This window comes from Centropristis striata, chromosome 17, assembly GCF_030273125.1.
Source record: "Centropristis striata isolate RG_2023a ecotype Rhode Island chromosome 17, C.striata_1.0, whole genome shotgun sequence".
Taxonomy (NCBI): domain Eukaryota; kingdom Metazoa; phylum Chordata; class Actinopteri; order Perciformes; family Serranidae; genus Centropristis; species Centropristis striata.
Window position 1 is genome coordinate 25,659,551 of NC_081533.1, and position 19,295 is coordinate 25,678,845.

General features: G+C 37.8%; 1 protein-coding gene across 1 annotated transcript in view; it reads left to right on the top strand.

Moving 5' to 3' along the window:
• Positions 1 to 19,295, top strand: part of kirrel1a (kirre like nephrin family adhesion molecule 1a) — a 52,354-nt gene that overhangs the window by 20,275 nt on the left and 12,784 nt on the right. Inside the window, exons 3-10 of the mRNA XM_059354867.1 lie at positions 7,852 to 8,001; positions 8,086 to 8,243; positions 10,393 to 10,543; positions 11,256 to 11,361; positions 12,300 to 12,448; positions 12,644 to 12,771; positions 15,062 to 15,188; positions 16,186 to 16,286. Coding sequence (XP_059210850.1) covers positions 7,852 to 8,001; positions 8,086 to 8,243; positions 10,393 to 10,543; positions 11,256 to 11,361; positions 12,300 to 12,448; positions 12,644 to 12,771; positions 15,062 to 15,188; positions 16,186 to 16,286 — 1,070 coding nt within the window. The remainder of the gene's footprint in view (positions 1 to 7,851; positions 8,002 to 8,085; positions 8,244 to 10,392; positions 10,544 to 11,255; positions 11,362 to 12,299; positions 12,449 to 12,643; positions 12,772 to 15,061; positions 15,189 to 16,185; positions 16,287 to 19,295) is intronic.

Here is a 19,295-nt window from a genome sequence, read left to right on the forward strand (position 1 = left end):
GGTTATTCAGTTATTTAAAACCAGGGACACTTGTATCCCAAGGCATGCTTTTGCAGTTACCAGGGGGTATGTAGATAGTTTATGGAGTAACTCAGCTAACAGAAGCTAAAGAAGTGATTCCCAAGCAGGCAAAACTCAGTGTACCCATAAACTGTATAAATAGCTTGAACCTCAGGAGTTGTCTGCTGTTGCTAGGGGGCATGTGGAAATATTGAAAAGTAGCTCAATGGGAAAAACAGAAATATGATTTAGTTAAAGAATATATACACATGTTCCGTCAAATGTAACACCAAAACACAATGGGCCTCATTCATGAAACGTTAGTAGATTTGTGCGTAGATTTGCACATAAAAGCCTACGCTACTAAAAACCTACTCCGGATTCATGAACGCCGCGGGAAACTCAGATCTGATCGTAAACACGTGTGTATGATCATGAATGCCAATCCATCGCAAGGTGGCAGCGCGCTCCCGGTAATCAGCAATTAGCATGAACCCCGCCCATGAATTGCTAATGACCACCATATAAGGAGGTGTGTAGAGGCATCCTGTCGACCTGTCAGTCATGGCACAAAGAAAAAAAGAACGAGAAAGAAAAAAGAATTTTTCCGAAGCGGAGATTGAAATTATTTTGGGAGAAGTGGAGTCCAAAAATTTTTTAATTTTCATCTGTTAGTAGTGGTGTGACAGCTCCCGTGGTGTCTGCGGGCTGGCCAGTGGGGTCATAAGCCACGGCGTCAGTGGGTAACCCCTATCCCCTATGGATATAGAAAGGTAAGTCCATATATAACACACACATGTGATTATGCAGGCTATATTCTTACCAATGAGCCAGCCGTCTCTCACAGCTCCATCCTCCAAACGCGTGCCAACTGCGCAATTACGCAGGATGAATGCGTCATGCGTCCCACCGGGCCACCGTGCCACAACGTTTAACAACACACACTCTGCGTCACAGATCAGTTGCACATTCACGGAGTGAAAGTTTTTCCGGTTAATGTAAGCAAATGCATCACCGGATGGAGCCTTGATGCGTACGTGTGTGCAGTCTATGGCACCGATAACACCTGGCATGTTTGCAACTGCACTGAACCCCTGCATTACTTCTGTCTGCCGTTGTGCGCCATATGGAAATTGGATATACTCTGGCATTAATTTAATGATACCTCTGAGAACTGCAGGCAGGATGCGGCTCATGGATGGTTGCGAAATGCCGGACCTGTCACCTATCTCCCGCTGGAACGTCCCTGTGGCTAGGAAGCCAAGCACAGACAGCACTTGTAGGTGTGCAGGGATGGCATGGCTGCGTTTTGTTGGCCTCGTCAGATTAGGCTCCATAATGTTGCATAAATGCAACAGAATTGGTCTCGGTAGTCTGAAACGACTAATCAACCATTCATCATTCTCAGCCAACAGATCTGCCCGATCCCTGAAGTACCGCTCTCTCCAAATAGCGCCTTGCGCCAAATCATGTAGAAGTGCAAGTTCAGCCATGGTTACCATTAACTAGGACTGAGGGCCTTTTATACTGTGGGAGGTTTAATAAGAATTGATCCACATATGGTAATGGTTTACATCCTTTTTGTGATTTTATTATTAGCCTATATTTTTATTATCATCATTTAACATGTAGAAAATAACGCGTAATCTATTGAGTCAATTTACATAGATAATTCACAATTATGAGTTTAATCTGAATCTTAATCCCGCCAATTGCCAACTAATTAAACTAAATATGTTATATTTTTAATCGTTTGTCATGTTTATATCACATGTTTCAAAGGCATCTGCGTATTGTGTACATAACAGAACGCATTATGAATTAAAATTGTAATTTCCAACAGTGACGAGCATTATTTATATGCGTTCTTAAATTTACACAAGCACTACGTGTGGTCAGCAGCATGTGTAGGTTTTGTTAGTAGCTACGAAAAGATCGGAGCTACTAAAATATTGATGAATGCGGAGATGCACGTAAATTTCCGTCTGCGAACGGTTTACACACAAATTCGTTCTGCTCACGTTTCATGAATGAGGCCCAATATGTATAGAATATTTTTGTGTGTGTAAACTAGTTAGCAAGTGAGCACAGAAGTTTAAACAGGTAGTAGGTAATTTTAAAATTGAAAAAAAATTGAAAAAGTACTGATTAAGCAGTTCAAATTTTTGGTTTAAAGTCATGTACATGGTTGATAAAGTTAGATAAAAGTAAAAGACGACTGTTTGAATAGTTAGTTAGAAGTAAGCAAAGGGTTGGCAGTTGGTTGAACTTGTGAACTAGTGCCAACTTCAAGCCAACTTCATGCCAAGGGCAGACATCTCTTTACAAATGTTGCATTGGCATTCAAACACGGTTGGTGCAACACACTGTACTGCTCATCTTGAATGCTATGGACGGAAATTACGTTCTTATTTACACTAAATGTAAGATGTTAATGTTAGTTGTAAGCTAATGCTAGCCCGCTAGGTCTAACTAGCTACCTAGCACAGACTACCTGGTATCGAACACATTGCAGTTAATAAATCAAATGAAATTAATGATACATGTTTTAGTTGGTCTTGTTGGTCATGATTATCCCGCCCCCAATCCTTGTATGGCAGATCACCCTGCCTATAACACAAAGTCATAAGTGTGCAGTTAAGAGTAGCCTGATATCTTCTAACTATAGTCTGGTGGGTGCACACACTAGCGTTAAAGCTAGAAATAGTGGCTCATTAACAATTACACAGTTTATGTACATTTGTTATGCATTATTTTCTTACCGCCTGCAGTACTTCCTGGTTGGTGAAAGGACCCGAGGACAGTGAATGCTGCCCTTTTATTTGCCTGTGTGGAATGTGGGACATAATTGGGCCAAACCAATGTTTCTTTTATTCCTCTTTGTTTCAGGGTTGATTGGTTGAAGTATTGCTGTAGAATATGTATCACCATGTTGATATGAGGCTGAAATATTTGAGTGATGTTGTCCAATGTACTTATGTAAACATTTAAACATGAGTTTATTATTTAATGGCCTGGAATGGTCTGTTCCAGAGGGAGGAGCTTAGACTTTATATTGGGAGGGGTTTTTTTTTTTTTTGCTCACTTTTCACTTTTCAAGACCAGCAAAGAGTTGGTGCCACCCTGGAACCAGCTTTCCTGGCTGAGAGATGGTTCTTGCCTTGGTTGAAAAGGGGTATATGTACTCCTTAAAACTCACCATGGAAAAGTTTTTCTGGCGAAAAAGAACTAATCAAACCATCAACAGGTAGATAGGAACTGCCAATTGATTTAAACTATCCCAGATTGCCAATTCAATTGACCATCGGCCCAAACCTAGTAACAATCGTTCACCTAACCGAATGAAAAACTACAAAAATAAGCACTTTTTATAATGAATAGTGTTATACATTTGGAACATACACTGTGAATCAATAAAGAAGTACACAATTTAATCTGACAGGATCAACATCAGCTGTATATTTCTGTCACAATAAGCACTAAACTACCTAAACTGTAGGCTGACTACACATGGACGTGGCATTTTCTGCCCTTGTTTAATATTTGACTCTAAATTAATTGTAGGAAAATAGGCTATTTTGCAAAGCTAACTGTGCAGACGTGGTTCTCTGTCTCTCCCTCACCTCACAGCATTTTATGGTACATGCTCTCCCAGCATGACATTGCGTGTATGTAACTGTGATGCTGACAAAATATTTTTGTAGTTACTGCTAGATTGAGCCAGCAAAGCAGTTTTGGCCAAAAGATGTAAGAGGGCTACTGTCTGCCTACCACACACAGCAGCTGCCCCATCACACCGTGTTGTGACAAACTGTGCTCTTATTTAGGTTGATTTTAACTTTGGCAACCTTTTTACACGTACCATCCAGTGTTTGATGGGAAACTCTTTATGCTCCCTTGGACGCATTTTTACACAGTGACAGCCTTCAACTGGGTCGAGGAGCATCACATCATCGCCTCTGTCACATTAACAGTGGGTGACACTGCCTGGCTGATATCAGTTATATAAAATTATTTTATTGAAAGTAGATTCATCAGCTAATACGCCGCCCTCATTCTATTCCACAGCTGCCCTTACCGCTCACTCGAGTTTGTCTTTGCATTTTTGTCCTTTCAGTTTGATTTATTAAGTCTCCCGCTTGTCTGTCTGTCAACCGCAACAGCAACGATTTAAGACACAGCTTGTCTGACTTTGACTAAACTTGGGGGAATGATGCATCTCATCGCTGTGTTGCAGCATTTTCAGAATTGCACTGATTAGCCCAAAGGGGGCTGTGCAATTACTGGTCAAAACAAGTGGGCATATTTTTAACTGATTGGTCCAGAGGGACACTGCATCATTTGTGACATTCTGTCGCTGTTGTTTCCCCCAGACTTTGTGCTTTCATTTTCTGTTGTTGTGGGGTTTTTTTCTCCTCTCCTCTCCTCTCCTCTCCTCTCCTCTCCTCTCCTCTCCTCTCCTCTCCTCTCCTCTCCTCTCCTCTCCTCCACTGTCTGTTATGCTATCCCCCTGCGACCTCCTCATCTAAGCACCCTTGTTCCTTTCTCTCCCTCTTGTTCTCCTTCTCTCAGCCGCTTCTCTCTGCTGTACTGACTCCTTTTCTGCATTTAACTTCTCTACCTTGTCTCTCTTTCTCTCTCCTCCTTACCCTCATCTTGCTTGACACACTCTCAGTTCATGCTCTCCTCTTTCTCTCTCTCTCTCTCTCTCTCCTTCCACGTCTGTCCCTTCTCCATTCTTCCTGTCCCTCCCTCCTTTCTTTCTTTGAATCATATTGTTACTGTAATGGTCCAGTGCTTCAAGCCAAAGCTTTTAAATAAAAACGTGAATGAACACTGACCGCTTCATGCACACATACATACGAATGTGTGTGTGTGTGTGTGTGTGTGTGTGTGTGTGTATGAGGCTCTGTCCCTCTGTCCCCCCCTCCTCCCTCGTTCTCTGGGCTTTTCATACGCTTTCTCGCTCTGAACATTTCACATGCAAATGCACGTATATACAAGGCACACACACATGCACACATGCATGCAGAAACAAGGACACACAAGGTTAGGCAAGCAGCAAAGCTCAGCTCAGAGGCTGCACACGGAGACGGCACAGAGAATTTCACATGCGATCTACGTCTGGGCAGCAAACATGAATTCTGCACCATGGACTAGAGTCGATTTGAGTCCTCTAAAACGTTGCTGTCATAATGCATTCATCTTTTCCCCCTGCTGGTGAGAGAGAGCGTGGATGCCACCTAATGGTGAGAATGTACAGCAGTGACACAGCTGGGCCGTGTGGCAGATGGGGGAAGGGAAAGGGAGGATTTGAGAGGATGGGTTGCGTGTGTGTGTGCATTGTGTGAATGGACATGCATTTGTGTTTGTGCATATTTATCACATCACGTGCCCTAAAAAAAGTCAGCTTTTGCTTCATGTATGACACACGCCTGATGTGTCCTTATCAGCATGAATGCCACACGCTGTTTGGTGTCGCATTTTTTTCAAATTCTGATACAGACCACATGGGTATGTGGGAATCCTGAGACGTGACGAATCAGCAGCTTATAACTGAGAGTTCAAATGTTGAAGATATAGTAACATAAATTCACCTTCAGCCAGCAGTAGCACAGAGGGAAACAAGAGTAAAAGGGAAATAAATTGATTAACATTTCAAGGCTGTTTGTGAAGGAGAAAATGAAGAAGAAAGAAAGAAGAAAATGTGTCCCGCGCAAAAGCATTGGAAATGAACTTTTTCTTGCTCTTTTTGACATCTGTGTCACTTTATAATGTAATCAAAAAGTGCAGGTTTTGTTACTTTAAAAAGATATAAAAAGCCACCCTAGTCAGATATAAAATTTACAATATAGCGTTCCCCATAAAAGTTCTGATTATTTAAAGGGGACATATTGTGCTAATTTTCATATTTTGTTCATTTTGTTTTTACTAACATGTTTACATTCTTTAATGTTCAAAAAACACATTTTGTTTCTCAGACTGTGTGTCTGAATATACACGGTCGCCCATAAAGTTTGAATTTAATAGCTGTTACCTCTTTCCATGAAATCATTGTGACAATGTGATTTATTCTTGACAGATAAAGTGAATATCTTCTCAAAACTTTATTAATCAATCTCTTACAAACATATCACAATGAAAATGAAACCATAATTAACAGACGATTGTATCTGAAAACAAAATTCCAACTTAATGGGCAACCATCTCCCTGTATTCCCGTCTGAAACGCTCCAGTCCAGTCTGCTCTGATTGGTCAGTGTTTCTGGGTCTTCCTCTTGGCAGCTCTGCACCATCATTGCAGCCGGAGAATGACAGTTACCAGCACTGTAACAGCACTTTCTACCTTTATGAATTACATGTTGATCAGTGACATCACGATCACTTATGGAAGTCCTGATGGCTCATTTAATTACACAGATGATTTTTCTGTGGATTTTCATACTTTCACAGTATTTTAGTGATTGGTGATCAATCAAATTTCATTTTCAGTTACACTTTTGGCATTACAATGATTATGAAAACACGATAATCAAGATTTTGAAAAAAATCATTGTGCCTCTTTGCATTTCACAGTGATGCTCTCGTTCGGTCTTGTGTTATACTGAGTTACTGACTGGAAGATGTTAATTGTAGTTAACCAAAATATTAAATATATGTTTGAATATAAGGTTGAATTTTTTTATATATATTATTTTATTATATTATTCATTGCTGAAGTGCAGGAACATTACAACTTACTTTTTTTAATATTATTATTTTATTATTATTTATTTGAATGTAGATTCACATCTGTAGTATTATATTATTATAGATTATTTATCTAAAAAAAATAAGTTTAAGAAAATCCACTGTTGTTTATTTTTATTATTTAATTAATATTTTAGTATTATATATATTATTCTATTTTATTAATTTCATTTAATGAATGTATGATACTTCCAAAGTCAATGAATAATCGTTTTCTTAATATTGATCAGCGTAATACTGATTATGATTGTTGCAATAAATTGTGATTTATGGCATCCAGGTTTTTTATAGCACTTAGATCTGTTTTATGATCAAAAAAAGACATGAAAATCTCACTTTTTACAATTCATGACTTTTTTTTTTTTTTTTTTAACTTAAATTTTTATTGAAAATTTTCAGCTCCACATTAAAACATCAAAGTATACATATAGATCCATGTATTACATCCTATGGGTGAAGCCATAGGGTGAAGTGGTAGAAAAAACCCAGATACAACTGAAAAGAGAACAACAAATAGAAAACAGTCATGGCTACATGCGTCCATTATTAAATTACACTGTTTACAGATATAAGAGAAAAGAATATGAATAAGATAATTTCAATTGTTCACAACTGTGTCCCATCGCGTCCACTTCTCCCATTTAGTCAAAAAGACATTTTCTTTCATTCTAAGTCTGTATGTCATTCTTTCCATGTTTAGTTTAGATTAGATTAGATTCAACTTTATTGTCATTGAACAGAGTACAAGTACTAGGACAAGGAAATGTAGTTTGTGCAGAGTAGTAAAGTGCAGGGTATTTACATATGAACACAGAGTATAAATATAGTGCAGGTATGAATTGAATATGCTATAGGATATATACAGTTATAGAAATATATACAGTAAATAATGTACAGTAAAGCAGCAGTGCAGGTAGATGAATGGATGGTAATAAATAGTCATAAATAGTCAAAAACAGTCATTAATGTGGGCAGATACAGGACAGTAGGTGGGTCACCTCTGTGTGGTGTTCAAGTGGCTGACAGCTGAGGGGAATTATGGATTTCTCTAAAATTCATGACTTTTAACTCTTATCTACAATGTGTGTCTTTGTGTCCCAGCCTGGCCCAGGTACCGCGTGTTGCGGGTGCAGGAGTTGGGCCAGTACAACCTGGAGATCCTGTCTGCTGATCTGTCTGATGACTCCCTGTACGAGTGCCAGGCCCCTGATGCCGCCCTGAGGTCCAGAAGGGCCAAACTCACCGTCCTCAGTACGTTTTATATGTATGTGTGTCAGTGCCTTTGTCTGTAGAAAGCATGTAAGATGTTTCTAACGCTCTCCTCTCCTGCTCCAGTCCCCCCAGACAACCCGGTGATCGATGGGGGTCCGGAGGTGTTGCTGAATGCGGGGGAGTCCTACAACCTGAGCTGCGTGTCTCGAGGGGCAAAACCGCCTTCTATGATCGAGTGGCTTAAAGACGGTCTGCCTGTGGACGGGGCCGCCAGCACCACTGTAAGTGTCTCTCAGACACACGAAACACACACATGTATGACCTATCTGAGCTGACCTGTAAACAGGGTTCGCACGGGTGCTTGAAATCCTTGAAAATGCTTGAATTTAACCCCTTAACGCCTGAATTTATATAGCTGTATATAAAAAAATGTTTTATGTGTGTTTTTGCCTTTAAGTAGATGGTAAATAATGTTGAGATTATTAATTTCACTTTTGCACAAAAAATAAATAGAAATTTTGGTATGTTGCAAATTTGCGACAACAGGCATAATGGTCAATAATAGGATAACAATAACACAGTAATATAACAGTGAAAAAACAATGTTTTATTTATTCACCCTCGTTTATTTATGTAAACCGTAGCGAATATGCACTAACCGGCATTGGGGGAATGCAGACGCTATTTCGGCTGGTTGACTGAGTCAAACGGTTTGTCGCATATTTGCGACAGCAGGCGTTAAGGGGTTAAATGTTGTATTTTCAAGGTTTAAAAAGTGCTTGGAATTTGGATAAAGTGCTTGTAAATGCTTGGAATTCTTACTGTATTTCTCTTGCAATCTGACTATATTAGATTAGATTAGATCAGGGGTGTCAAACTCTGGCCCGCGGGCCAAATTTGGCCCGCAGTGTAATTTTATTCGGCCCGCGAGGCAATACCACATTATTATATTATTATTGTAAATTAATGACATTGATGTGTTTTTTATTTGAAATTTGATTTTGCATGCCTGCACCATTTAGTTATATATTGTATGTTTATAAGCGTTGCTGGTTCCATATTTAATGTTAAAGCAAAACATGTTTGGTATATATTAAAAGGTTTATTTGTTCAATGTTGGCCCGCGATTTTATTCAAGTTTTAAATTTTGGCCCATTGTGTATTTGAGTTTGACACCCCTGGATTAGATTGACTTTATTAATCCCACAGTGCGGAAATTTCTTTGTTACAGCCGACCATACAGATTTCACACAGAATTTAAGATAAAGATAAAAAATAACAATCTAAGAAAAAGACATTTAACAATATACAATATACAATATACTATATACAACTTAGTGCAAATTAAGTGAGGAATGTGCAGAGTGCAAATTATATGCAAAAATGTGCAGAAGAGAAAGAAAGAAAAACTGCAACACGTTCAGGTTGTGCTGGTGTTGTACAGTCTTATGGCAGCTGGAATGAATGACCTATATCCATCTATAGACTATAGATAATCACATGTTCAATGTAAAAAATAATGAGTATCCTATCTGAAATGAAGACCGTTCCTCCTAAAAGTGTAATACCATCGCTGTTGGTATGGTTAACCCTCTATGGTACGCATTATGATGCCAGTTGGGGAAAAAAAGTGTTTTTTGTCTGAAAATAGACTAAATTAACACATTCTGAAGAAATTTTCTTATGGTACAACGTTGCCTACGGGCAAAACATTTTTTTAACAGTGCACAAGTGAAAAAGAAAGTTTTTCAAATTAATTTTAACATAATTTATTTAATAAACATGTGTAAAATATTCAGTAGCTTCAACAGGGAACAATTCAAAACATTTTAAATTTAAAAAACATTATAAAAGGAACTTTTTTACCCGTTTCTTGTCCGTACCATTGAACCAACGACCCATTGAAATGAATGTCTTGAACAGTCTAAGTGTATGAAACTATCAAAAAAGAAGGTTTACTCACCTATCAGTAGGAATATACTTTTTCCAGATGGAAAAGGGCCATGAAACGACATTTGAGTGGTTTTTTGTGGCACAAAATGGTAAAACTGTTTCCTTTGGAAAAGTCTGCAAAAAAGGGTTTCAATATGGCCTCCTGGAGGTAATGTAACAAATTAAAGCATTGCTATTGGTTCCCTAGACTCTTCCCTCTTTTTTAAAGTATCCCATCACTCAAAAACATGCATTGTAGAAATCTGCCAAAAAAGGGTATGTTGCCTGAGGGCAACACCGTACCATAAAGGGTTAAGTGAAATCTCCACCTTTTAGTATGTAAATACTCGTCTAAAACATGCAACTTACAACAGGTGTAAGATACTGGAAAAGCTTGAAAATTGACCTTGAAAGTCCTTGGAAAATGCTTGAATTTGACCACTGCTAAAGTGTACGAACCCTGTGTCAATATTTCGCCTCTCTGCCCTCCATCACCAGGAGGTGCTTCCAGACAGGAAGCGTGTGACGACACGTAGCTACCTGCCCATCCAGCCCGTCGACACCGACACTGGGAGGAACTACAGCTGTGTGGCCACTAACCTGGCCATCCCCAGCGGCAAAAGCACAACTGTCACCCTCAACGTACACCGTAAGCAGTTCAATATGATAGAGACGGATCATTACGTTACATTTTCAGGGGAAAAAAATGCAACTTTACATTTGACATTGACATTATACAAGTAGACATAGAGAATAATCTGAGTGATTGTTCCTTAAAAAAATCCCTCACAATGATTTTATTGATGCCAGTGACATTGAGATACATAGCATTTAAAAAAATGTCATTTGATTTCAGTTTTCCCACACAAAATGTTCTGAAATTACTCGATTTTATGATTTTATTTGTATACATGCATATTTTATTTTCTGGGGGCAGTGCATTTTATTTATTTTATTCTGTTTTTATTTCATCTGATCGTATTGTATTTTATTTTTCTAGTGTCTACTTATCTTTTTTTGGCGCTTTTATTGTGTTATATATATATTTATTGTTTTTATTTTTTTGGGCAGCACTTTGGAAACCTTGTGTTTGCTTGCTTATATAAATAAAGTGGATTAGATTGGAACGGATACACTACCCTGCTTATTTCTGTGTAAATTAGTATTTTAAACATTTCAGACTTATTAAAAGCAACATGGCGTCTTATTTTCAAACATAAAACATCTGCCAGCATCTGAATGTTTCATAGCTATTACTAAGTAATGCATGGCAGCCATTTTGCATCAGACTGTCCTCCAGATTGCAGCATATATTAGACGTAATAAGGCTGTTGTTATGTGAGTCTCTCTCTCTCTTCCAGATCCACCGACAGTGACCTTGTCCATTGAGCCTCGCTCTGTCCTGGAGGGGGACAGAGTCACCTTCACCTGCCAGGCTCATGCCAACCCTCCTATTATGGGATACAGGTCTGCACATTTATTTTCACTGGGCCGTGTATGACAGAGATGTAGTAGTAGTAGTTTGCTTTTGTATGATTTCGTATGTAGTGTGCGGGGTTTGTGTTTCTATATTCCGCTTTTAAAGGAGCCTATAAATACAATTGATTTAAATGTATGAAAGAAAACAATAATCCCCTGAACCCCGATCAGTTTCATGGTTCCTGTCACATTTTACTCACTCTAGAAGATGAATTTCTTAAGGTTTTTTTTTTTTCAAATAAATGTAAAATATGTCAAAGATTTGACTGTTGGTCTCAGCCAAGTCATTTTTGGCTGAGCTCCGATAAATGACTTTATTCAAATTGAGTATTCTGTTCAAGGTTGTTTTTTTTAATTAAGCTTGAAGTTGTCATAAAATATGATGAAAGACATGAAAAGAAACTTGAAACTTACATTACTATATTGCCATAAAACAGAAAAAAAGACCAAAACAAAAGTTGTATTTCTTGGGTAATTTATTTAAAAGTAAATGTAAATATATCAAAGTTAGACTTACTGAATTTTTGTCACTTTTGTCTTCTCAGTTGCGTTGAGGAGTGCAGAATTAAATGTTTTTCACAGGATCTGGTTTGCGCAAAAAAGGAATTTTTGGCAAAAATTTTAAATGAGACACGTAGAATGAAATGATTTTGATGAAATATCACAATTTTAACCTTAATTTTGATTATTTTTCCTAATAGAAGCATTCATGACACATGCTTTATTCAAGGACTGTAAGAAATTTGACAATCTCACAAAAAATTCAATTTTTTTTTCAAATTTTTATGATAAATGGTTTTATTATTGTGATCTTTTGAAAAGAAAACATGCCTTTCATAACCACCAGTGGGCTGTGGGGTTAATATATGTGTGTTTTTCCAGGGTGTGTGTATTTTCTTTCATTGTTTATAATGTTTTACCTCCAGTTGGGCGAAGGGGGGCGTGGTGCTGCAGGGAGCCAGGGAGAGTGTGTTCACCACCAAGGCCGACCACTCCTTCTTCACCGAGCCCGTCTCCTGTCTGGTGTTCAACGCTGTGGGAAAGACAAACGTCAGCATCCTGGTGGACGTCCACTGTGAGTCACACAACACTCATCTCACCTACTTCAGTCACTTGCGTCCCACTTCACTCACTACAGTCTGGAGTCACAGCGATAAAAAACACACCATTGTTGTGTTTCTCTTTCCTCTGAGCTGCTCTCCCCTTTAGTCTCACTGCATTATTACTCAAGCACAACAAACAACATCTCTGTCTGTTTCTGTGTCTCCAGTCGGTCCGATTCTGTTGGTGGAGCCGCAGCCAAAAACAGTCGATGTTGACTCTGATGTCACCCTCAACTGCAAATGGGCTGGAAACCCTCCGCTCACACTCACCTGGTTCAAAAAGGGTTCAAACATGGTAAGAAGCCAAGAGCCCACGCTTTCCTCTGTTCTTGTATTCACACTATTTTTACAGTTCACACTTTCTTCTCCCGCGTTTACAAAAGCAGCCTGTCATTCAGGGGCAACATCTTGTTTGGAGATGTGTTTATTCTCTCCTTGCTGCCATTTCTCTCAATTTCAGTCTTTTATTCATTTAATCACTTAAGGTCTGATTACATTTATTCAATGAAATGATTGTAATGTAGTCCTTTAACCCCTTAGCTTTTTGCCGACTCTTTTCATCAGAATTCTGTCGTTTAGGATGATGTTGCTTGGTGGCACATGAAACAAAAAAAGTTAGAGTTCTCTGTATAAAACTACCTGGATCTTCCACATATCGTTAGCCTCATAGCATAATTGCCTAAGTCATTTGGCCAAATTGTGATATCTGCCTAAACTTTACTACATACAAACCAAACTACATTATTTATATGTAAGAGAAAAATTGCCTTAGTCAGGGCATATTCTGCCTAAGTCACTTTTATCTGTTATTAAAATCGATGTGTTTAATTTTTTATGCAAACTTGTTCACACTTCTATTTGAACTTACTGTTACAATATCAATTAAGAATACCAATGGGCTTACTAAAAATTGTGTTTTTTCTTGTTTCCCGAAAACGTTCAAACATGACTTAGGCAAATATGCTATGAGGCTAACGATATGCTTCTGTACTGTGGGAGCTATTGAGCAAGCACACTAGATTTTATTTAGCTCTGCATCCAAGTCGCTTGGTCTTTGGGTCATTCACATGAACTGAAGAAGGAAAACTAAATCTGGTTAAGCTACATTTGACAACTTTTAGGAATTGAGGACATAAATAAGTGCTGTTAAGTGTTAAATGTAGTTCGCTTTGGAAAAAAGTGTCTGCTAAATGACACTGTAGAATTGTAGAATTGTAAATAAAACTGGGGGTACCTTAAACTTTGACCTCATGATATCTGAATGAAAATTAATGGATTTAATGGGTACCCATGAGTCGCACCTTTACAGACATGCCCATTTTATGCCAATACCATTCAGTTTGGGCAAAAAAACATGCAGTATTTCTCATGTAGCGCAATTGTCTTATTTTTGCCTATTATATATGAATATAATTTTCCATAATATTCTGCATACTGGGGTATCTAGTCTAAGAATTGCATAAATCGGGTATTACTGGAAAGCTGAGCCTCTTGTGGATTTGATAAGCCCAATTTATTCATGTGTGGCCATCCATAGTGGCCATTTTATTGTAATGAGAGCATTTTTTGAAACTTGACTTTTGAAACTCACTGTATAACTTGACCTGTTCCTCATTAAACTTTACAAGCACGAACAACACACCTAGAGCATTCAGAAAATGTATGGCTTACTTGGTTTATTTCATAATAAGGTGGTTTATTATCAATTTGCACAACAGCCGAAAAATTTAATTCTTGCATAATTTTTTTATACCAGATCACAGCATGGATGTCTACTAATTAACATGATATATCTTGTTTGTTTAATCCAAACTGAAACTTTTTTTAACTAACTTCGCTTTGTTTAGATAAGACAACTCAAAGCTTTTTAATTACATTCACTCTGCACTCAGCACTCAATATCCAGATCCATCTGATGAATGACTTCATTCAAAATGATTATTCTGTTCAAGGATTTTTTTTTATTATTAAGCTTGAAGTTGTCGATATGATGAAAGACGCGAAAAAAACTCAATAGAAGCTTAGAATTTAAAAAAATTGGTACAGTCTTATTAAAAAGTGAACTATTGGTGGTTGACATTAACAGTTGCTTTGACCAATGACTCTCATTAAACTACAGTTCAGAGGGTTTTGGAGTAAAGAGATCAGGACTAAAGACAGTTACAGCACAGTAAATGTCTATGAACTGACTTCCACCTACATCCATGTAATCAGTTCAGGTGTCACTCTCTCTCTCTCTCTCTCTCTCTTTCTCTCTCTCTCTCTCTCTCTAGGTGGTTTCATATTTAGCCATAATTTTCCCACAGCTAATTTTCCGATGGATGTGGTTGCTAGGCAACTGCAAAACCTTTGTGATGGGTTAAAAGCGGATGTGCAAGTTTGCATTGTTAGCCAGTTCGGGTCAGAGTAGTAGAACACATATACTCAAATAATACATAACATGATAAGCTCTACAATATGGAGCTCCACTACATTAGCCTCTCATCTACGTGTACATGTGGGCTTTTATTTTGTTTATCCCCTAGTGTTGTTTTAGCAGATTTGTCTTGTTTATATTTGTGTCCTTTTCTTCCACTCCCCCACAGGTTCTGAGTAACAGCAACCAGCTGTATCTGAAGTCGGTGAGCCAAGCGGATGCCGGCCAGTACGTATGTAAGGCCATCGTCCCACGGATCGGAGTAGGAGAGACTGAGGTCACGCTCACCGTCAACGGTCAGGAAACATGCACACACTTTCATGTTTGTAGATGAAAATCGTGTACTTTCTGAAAGGTCAGCTTGTCAGTAATTGAAAAAAGAAATGTTGTACGTCCAAAGTGGTGTCCATTTATTTTTGGAAATAATGCAATTCCTTTTGAACAGCCTGTTTAAGGTCAATGTTTTAAAAAAGAGAAAGAAAAATACTAGAGCCCAAAACATGCTGCCCTATCAAAGGCAGATATGCTTTCTGATATGGGCTGTCATGAAAACTCTTTTTTACACAATAATCACAGTTGCCAATAAAGTCGGAATAATATATTTTTTTTACCTCTTTGCATGAAATGATTGTGACAGTGTGTTTTATTATTGACAGATAAAGTGCAAATCTTCTGAAAACTTTATTAATCAATCTCTTACAAACATATCACAATGAAAATGAAACCACAATCAACAGAGGATTGTGTCTGAAAACAAAATTATTCCAACTTTATGGGCAGCTAACGCAGAAAATGTTGCTATTATTTTTTTTAAAATAGTCAGCAGTTGACTAAAACTGAACAGTAATGCTGTTTACTTAGCTATTTATTTTATTCCTATTTATTCTTTATTTTCTCAGTTACTATTTATGGAATTGGCTGACAATGTAATACATTGTTTGTATAACAGTGTTAAATATTATTTAATAAATGTGATAAAATTTTATTTAAAAAAACAAATTTATGTTTGAGACTGTAACTGTCACATTTGCTGAGTGGTGAAAAATCAGTGTGCAATCCATATAAAAAAGGTCTATTTCATTCCAGCTCAAAATAAATTACTATATCTGCCACCACATCGGTTATTGATGAATCCCCCCCCAAAAATCAGTATCAGCATCAGTCTTAAAAATCAGTCGGGCTCTAGAAAAAACACCAAGTTACAATATCATTTTTTGTTCTATTTAACTGTTATTACTTTTACTTCTTTCTTTTACATGCACTTACATTTCTTGTTATTTTTGGCCGGTGCAGGTCCTCCCATCATCTCCAGTGATCCAGCCCAGTATGCAGTGAAAGGGGAGCGAGGAGAGGTGAAATGCTACATAGCCAGTACACCTCCTCCAGATAAGATTGTAAGTGAAAACATAAGAAAATGTGAGGCATGAAACATTTCATTTGGCACCAAACCCACAGTAATAATGTCCACATTTTAGCCCAGATTCAATTATTCAGACGAAATGTGCCAAACAAGGAACAGCTTTGATCCCAAAGGTCGTAGCCTTTAGTCCGACAGCGGTTTGTATTTTACTATTACTGTACATTCCTGTTCCTAAATGGCTCCACTCCTGCACAGTAAATGCTTTTAGGCACTGTCCCCTTTTCTTTTTTGCGTGGTGACTCACCCTTCAACTCTCACAGAATTTCCCTCCATCCCATCACATAAACAAACCAACGCTAAGCCGCTCCGCTTTTAGCTCCTGCGTCAGAAATCAGCCCGGATGCTTTCTCCACTCGGAAATGCAGTAGTAGTAGTTCCTCTGTGACTGATCCGTCCTGACTCTCAGCGAGCGCTCCTAATGCAAGCGGCGGAGGTTGGGACAGAAAAAGATCTATAAAATATAAAGGAGTGGAGAGGAACAGTTGTCCCAGTAAACGACACAGCCAGGAGATTATCCTCCTCTGGAATAAGTGGGCAGATTATGGGAACATGTGGGCTTATGCATAATTAACTCGCCTTAGTACAGTACTTCAATGCTGAATAATACAGCTGCTTTTAGTGGCTTTAAAATTGGAGAATGTGCAAGATTCTCGCCAGCTCGGTCACCCCCACCCACCTCCACTTCAGTCTGCAGAAACATACAAACTGTTGCTCGTCTTGGCAAGTCACGCAAAAATCTGTGTTTACATGAGCGTGTGTACTATTTCTGTCATACCTTCCTACAGCATGTGCTCCAGTTAGACTACAGCGTGTATAATAATATATTATTATATGTAGTTATGCCTATTACTGTGATGTGAAATGTATGAAACATGTCATTTAAATTATTATTTTTTATCCTTTATGATGCTTGTACAGGGTTTCAGTCACAATCAAAACGGTAATACATCTATTGATCAATTAATTAACAAAAATAATAATAATAATTAAAATAAGCTTAATTTGTGTAGTTCCTTTTATTCATGAAATGCAACATAAATTGCTTTACAACAAGTCATCGTATTTGCAAATAAAGGCTTTTAATGTAAAATAGGAATATGAGAGAAATTACCATTTTTGCCAATATGATGATGCAACATTACCACGAATGTGTACATTTTCAAGCGCATTGTATTATTATTATTATTACTAATTCTCAAGTCCGAGTCAGTCCGAGTCCCCAGTGTTCTAGTCTGAGTCCAAGTTACCAAGAAGACTCAGAGTCGAGTCATCATTACCTGAGTTCAAGTCCGAGTCACACACCAAGTCATCACGGTCGAGTCTGAGCCGAGTTCCAAGACTGTCTCAAGTTCTCCATTGTGGCACCTTTAAGCAGCTAATATGGAAATATAAAAGGTCTACATTAAGCATAATGACACGTTAGCCATGTTTCTTTTAACAAATTAAGATGCACATTTTGAAGATTCCCTTGAGAAAAACTTGATGGAAATACCAGAATTTGATAAAACTTTCGAAAATGCGCATAGACGTTTTTAGGCTCACTCAAGATGTTTTTTGACTTTTTCGAAAAATAGCTAATGCACTAAACTATAACTTTATATATAACTATAAATTGCCCAATTGAATTGAATTCCTGAAGACATATTTTCTTTTGTGGGTGGCCAAAGTTGTCCGATAAGTAACTTGTGTTGTTCATTTTATTTTTCTCTCTTGCGCAATCTCTTCTTCTTCTACTGTTTACTGACCGATTAGCTACAGCAATACGTTACACTGCCATCTTCTGGCAAAAGTATGTTTATGCAGCTTTGTTTATTCGCTCTAAACCAGTTGATAGAAACGTCCCTGATTTGCTTTAGTTATTATTAATTTATTTATTTGTTTTTATTTGTTTTTATTATTAACTTTTTATTTTTATTTTATTATTAACTTTTTTTTTTTTTTTTAACATTTATTTTTATTGAGCGCTGATAGTACAGGACATGTACATATTTGCTTTGTTTTTAATGGAAACACGGCTATAGTCACCACTCCAGGGAGCTTATTTAGTTCTTCCAAAATCAAACAGTGGCTCCAAAATCCACACAAATGGAAAAGACATTGATGTTAACACTGTAAGTCAACTTTTATAATGTGGTTGTTACTGTTATAAGAATTTTTCATAGTGACCCTTCAATAAAGACAGTTGGATTCAGAGTATCAAAGTTTAAGTTGAATTTAATTAAAATCTTGTACAAGAGGAGCGTTTAAATCATGCAACACAGCGAGTAAGGTTACAGAGAAAAAGGCTCACATGATAGTCAAAACTGTTGGCTTATATGCCTCCTATAGTGGGAGGTTTCCAACGTCTAGCTGACCTGTTTGACACTATGCTGTTATTCTCAGTTCCCCAAAGTCAAAGGTATGGTCAGCAGAAATACATCTGACCCGTGTCTGACTCCCCCTCTCATGTGTACTTCCCTTTATCTTAACATATAGTTGACCTTATCTAGCCTGCCAGCCTTTAGCAGAAACACTGGTCTGATGTAACCCAAAGCCAGTATCTGTACATGCAGCAGACAGGGACACATTTGCTTAATTTGATTAAAACGTTGGAAAAACCCCAGATTAATACAAATTTTTATAATGGTTACGTTTCATCCAAGTCCAAGCCCTGGTCCACACAAGTATGTCAGTTTACCATAACGGTAACAGTCGGCCTAAAACCCGCTTAGGTCAATGATGCCGTCTACAGAATCAAACTACCTTTATTACTATTTTTAGAGCATCTCTGTGGGCGAGACTTACTTTACTTTGGGTCCATTTCTTTACTGCTGTAACTTTTCAACGAGCACTCCAGTGAGATCCATTACAGGAGAGACTTGATGTTCCCTGCAATTAGTTGGAAAAAAAATGTGCATATGTCAGCATTGGCAATCAGCCAAAATGAGTTGAAAATATTGGTAAAAATTCCGAATATCATGCATCCCTGGAATAAACCATAATT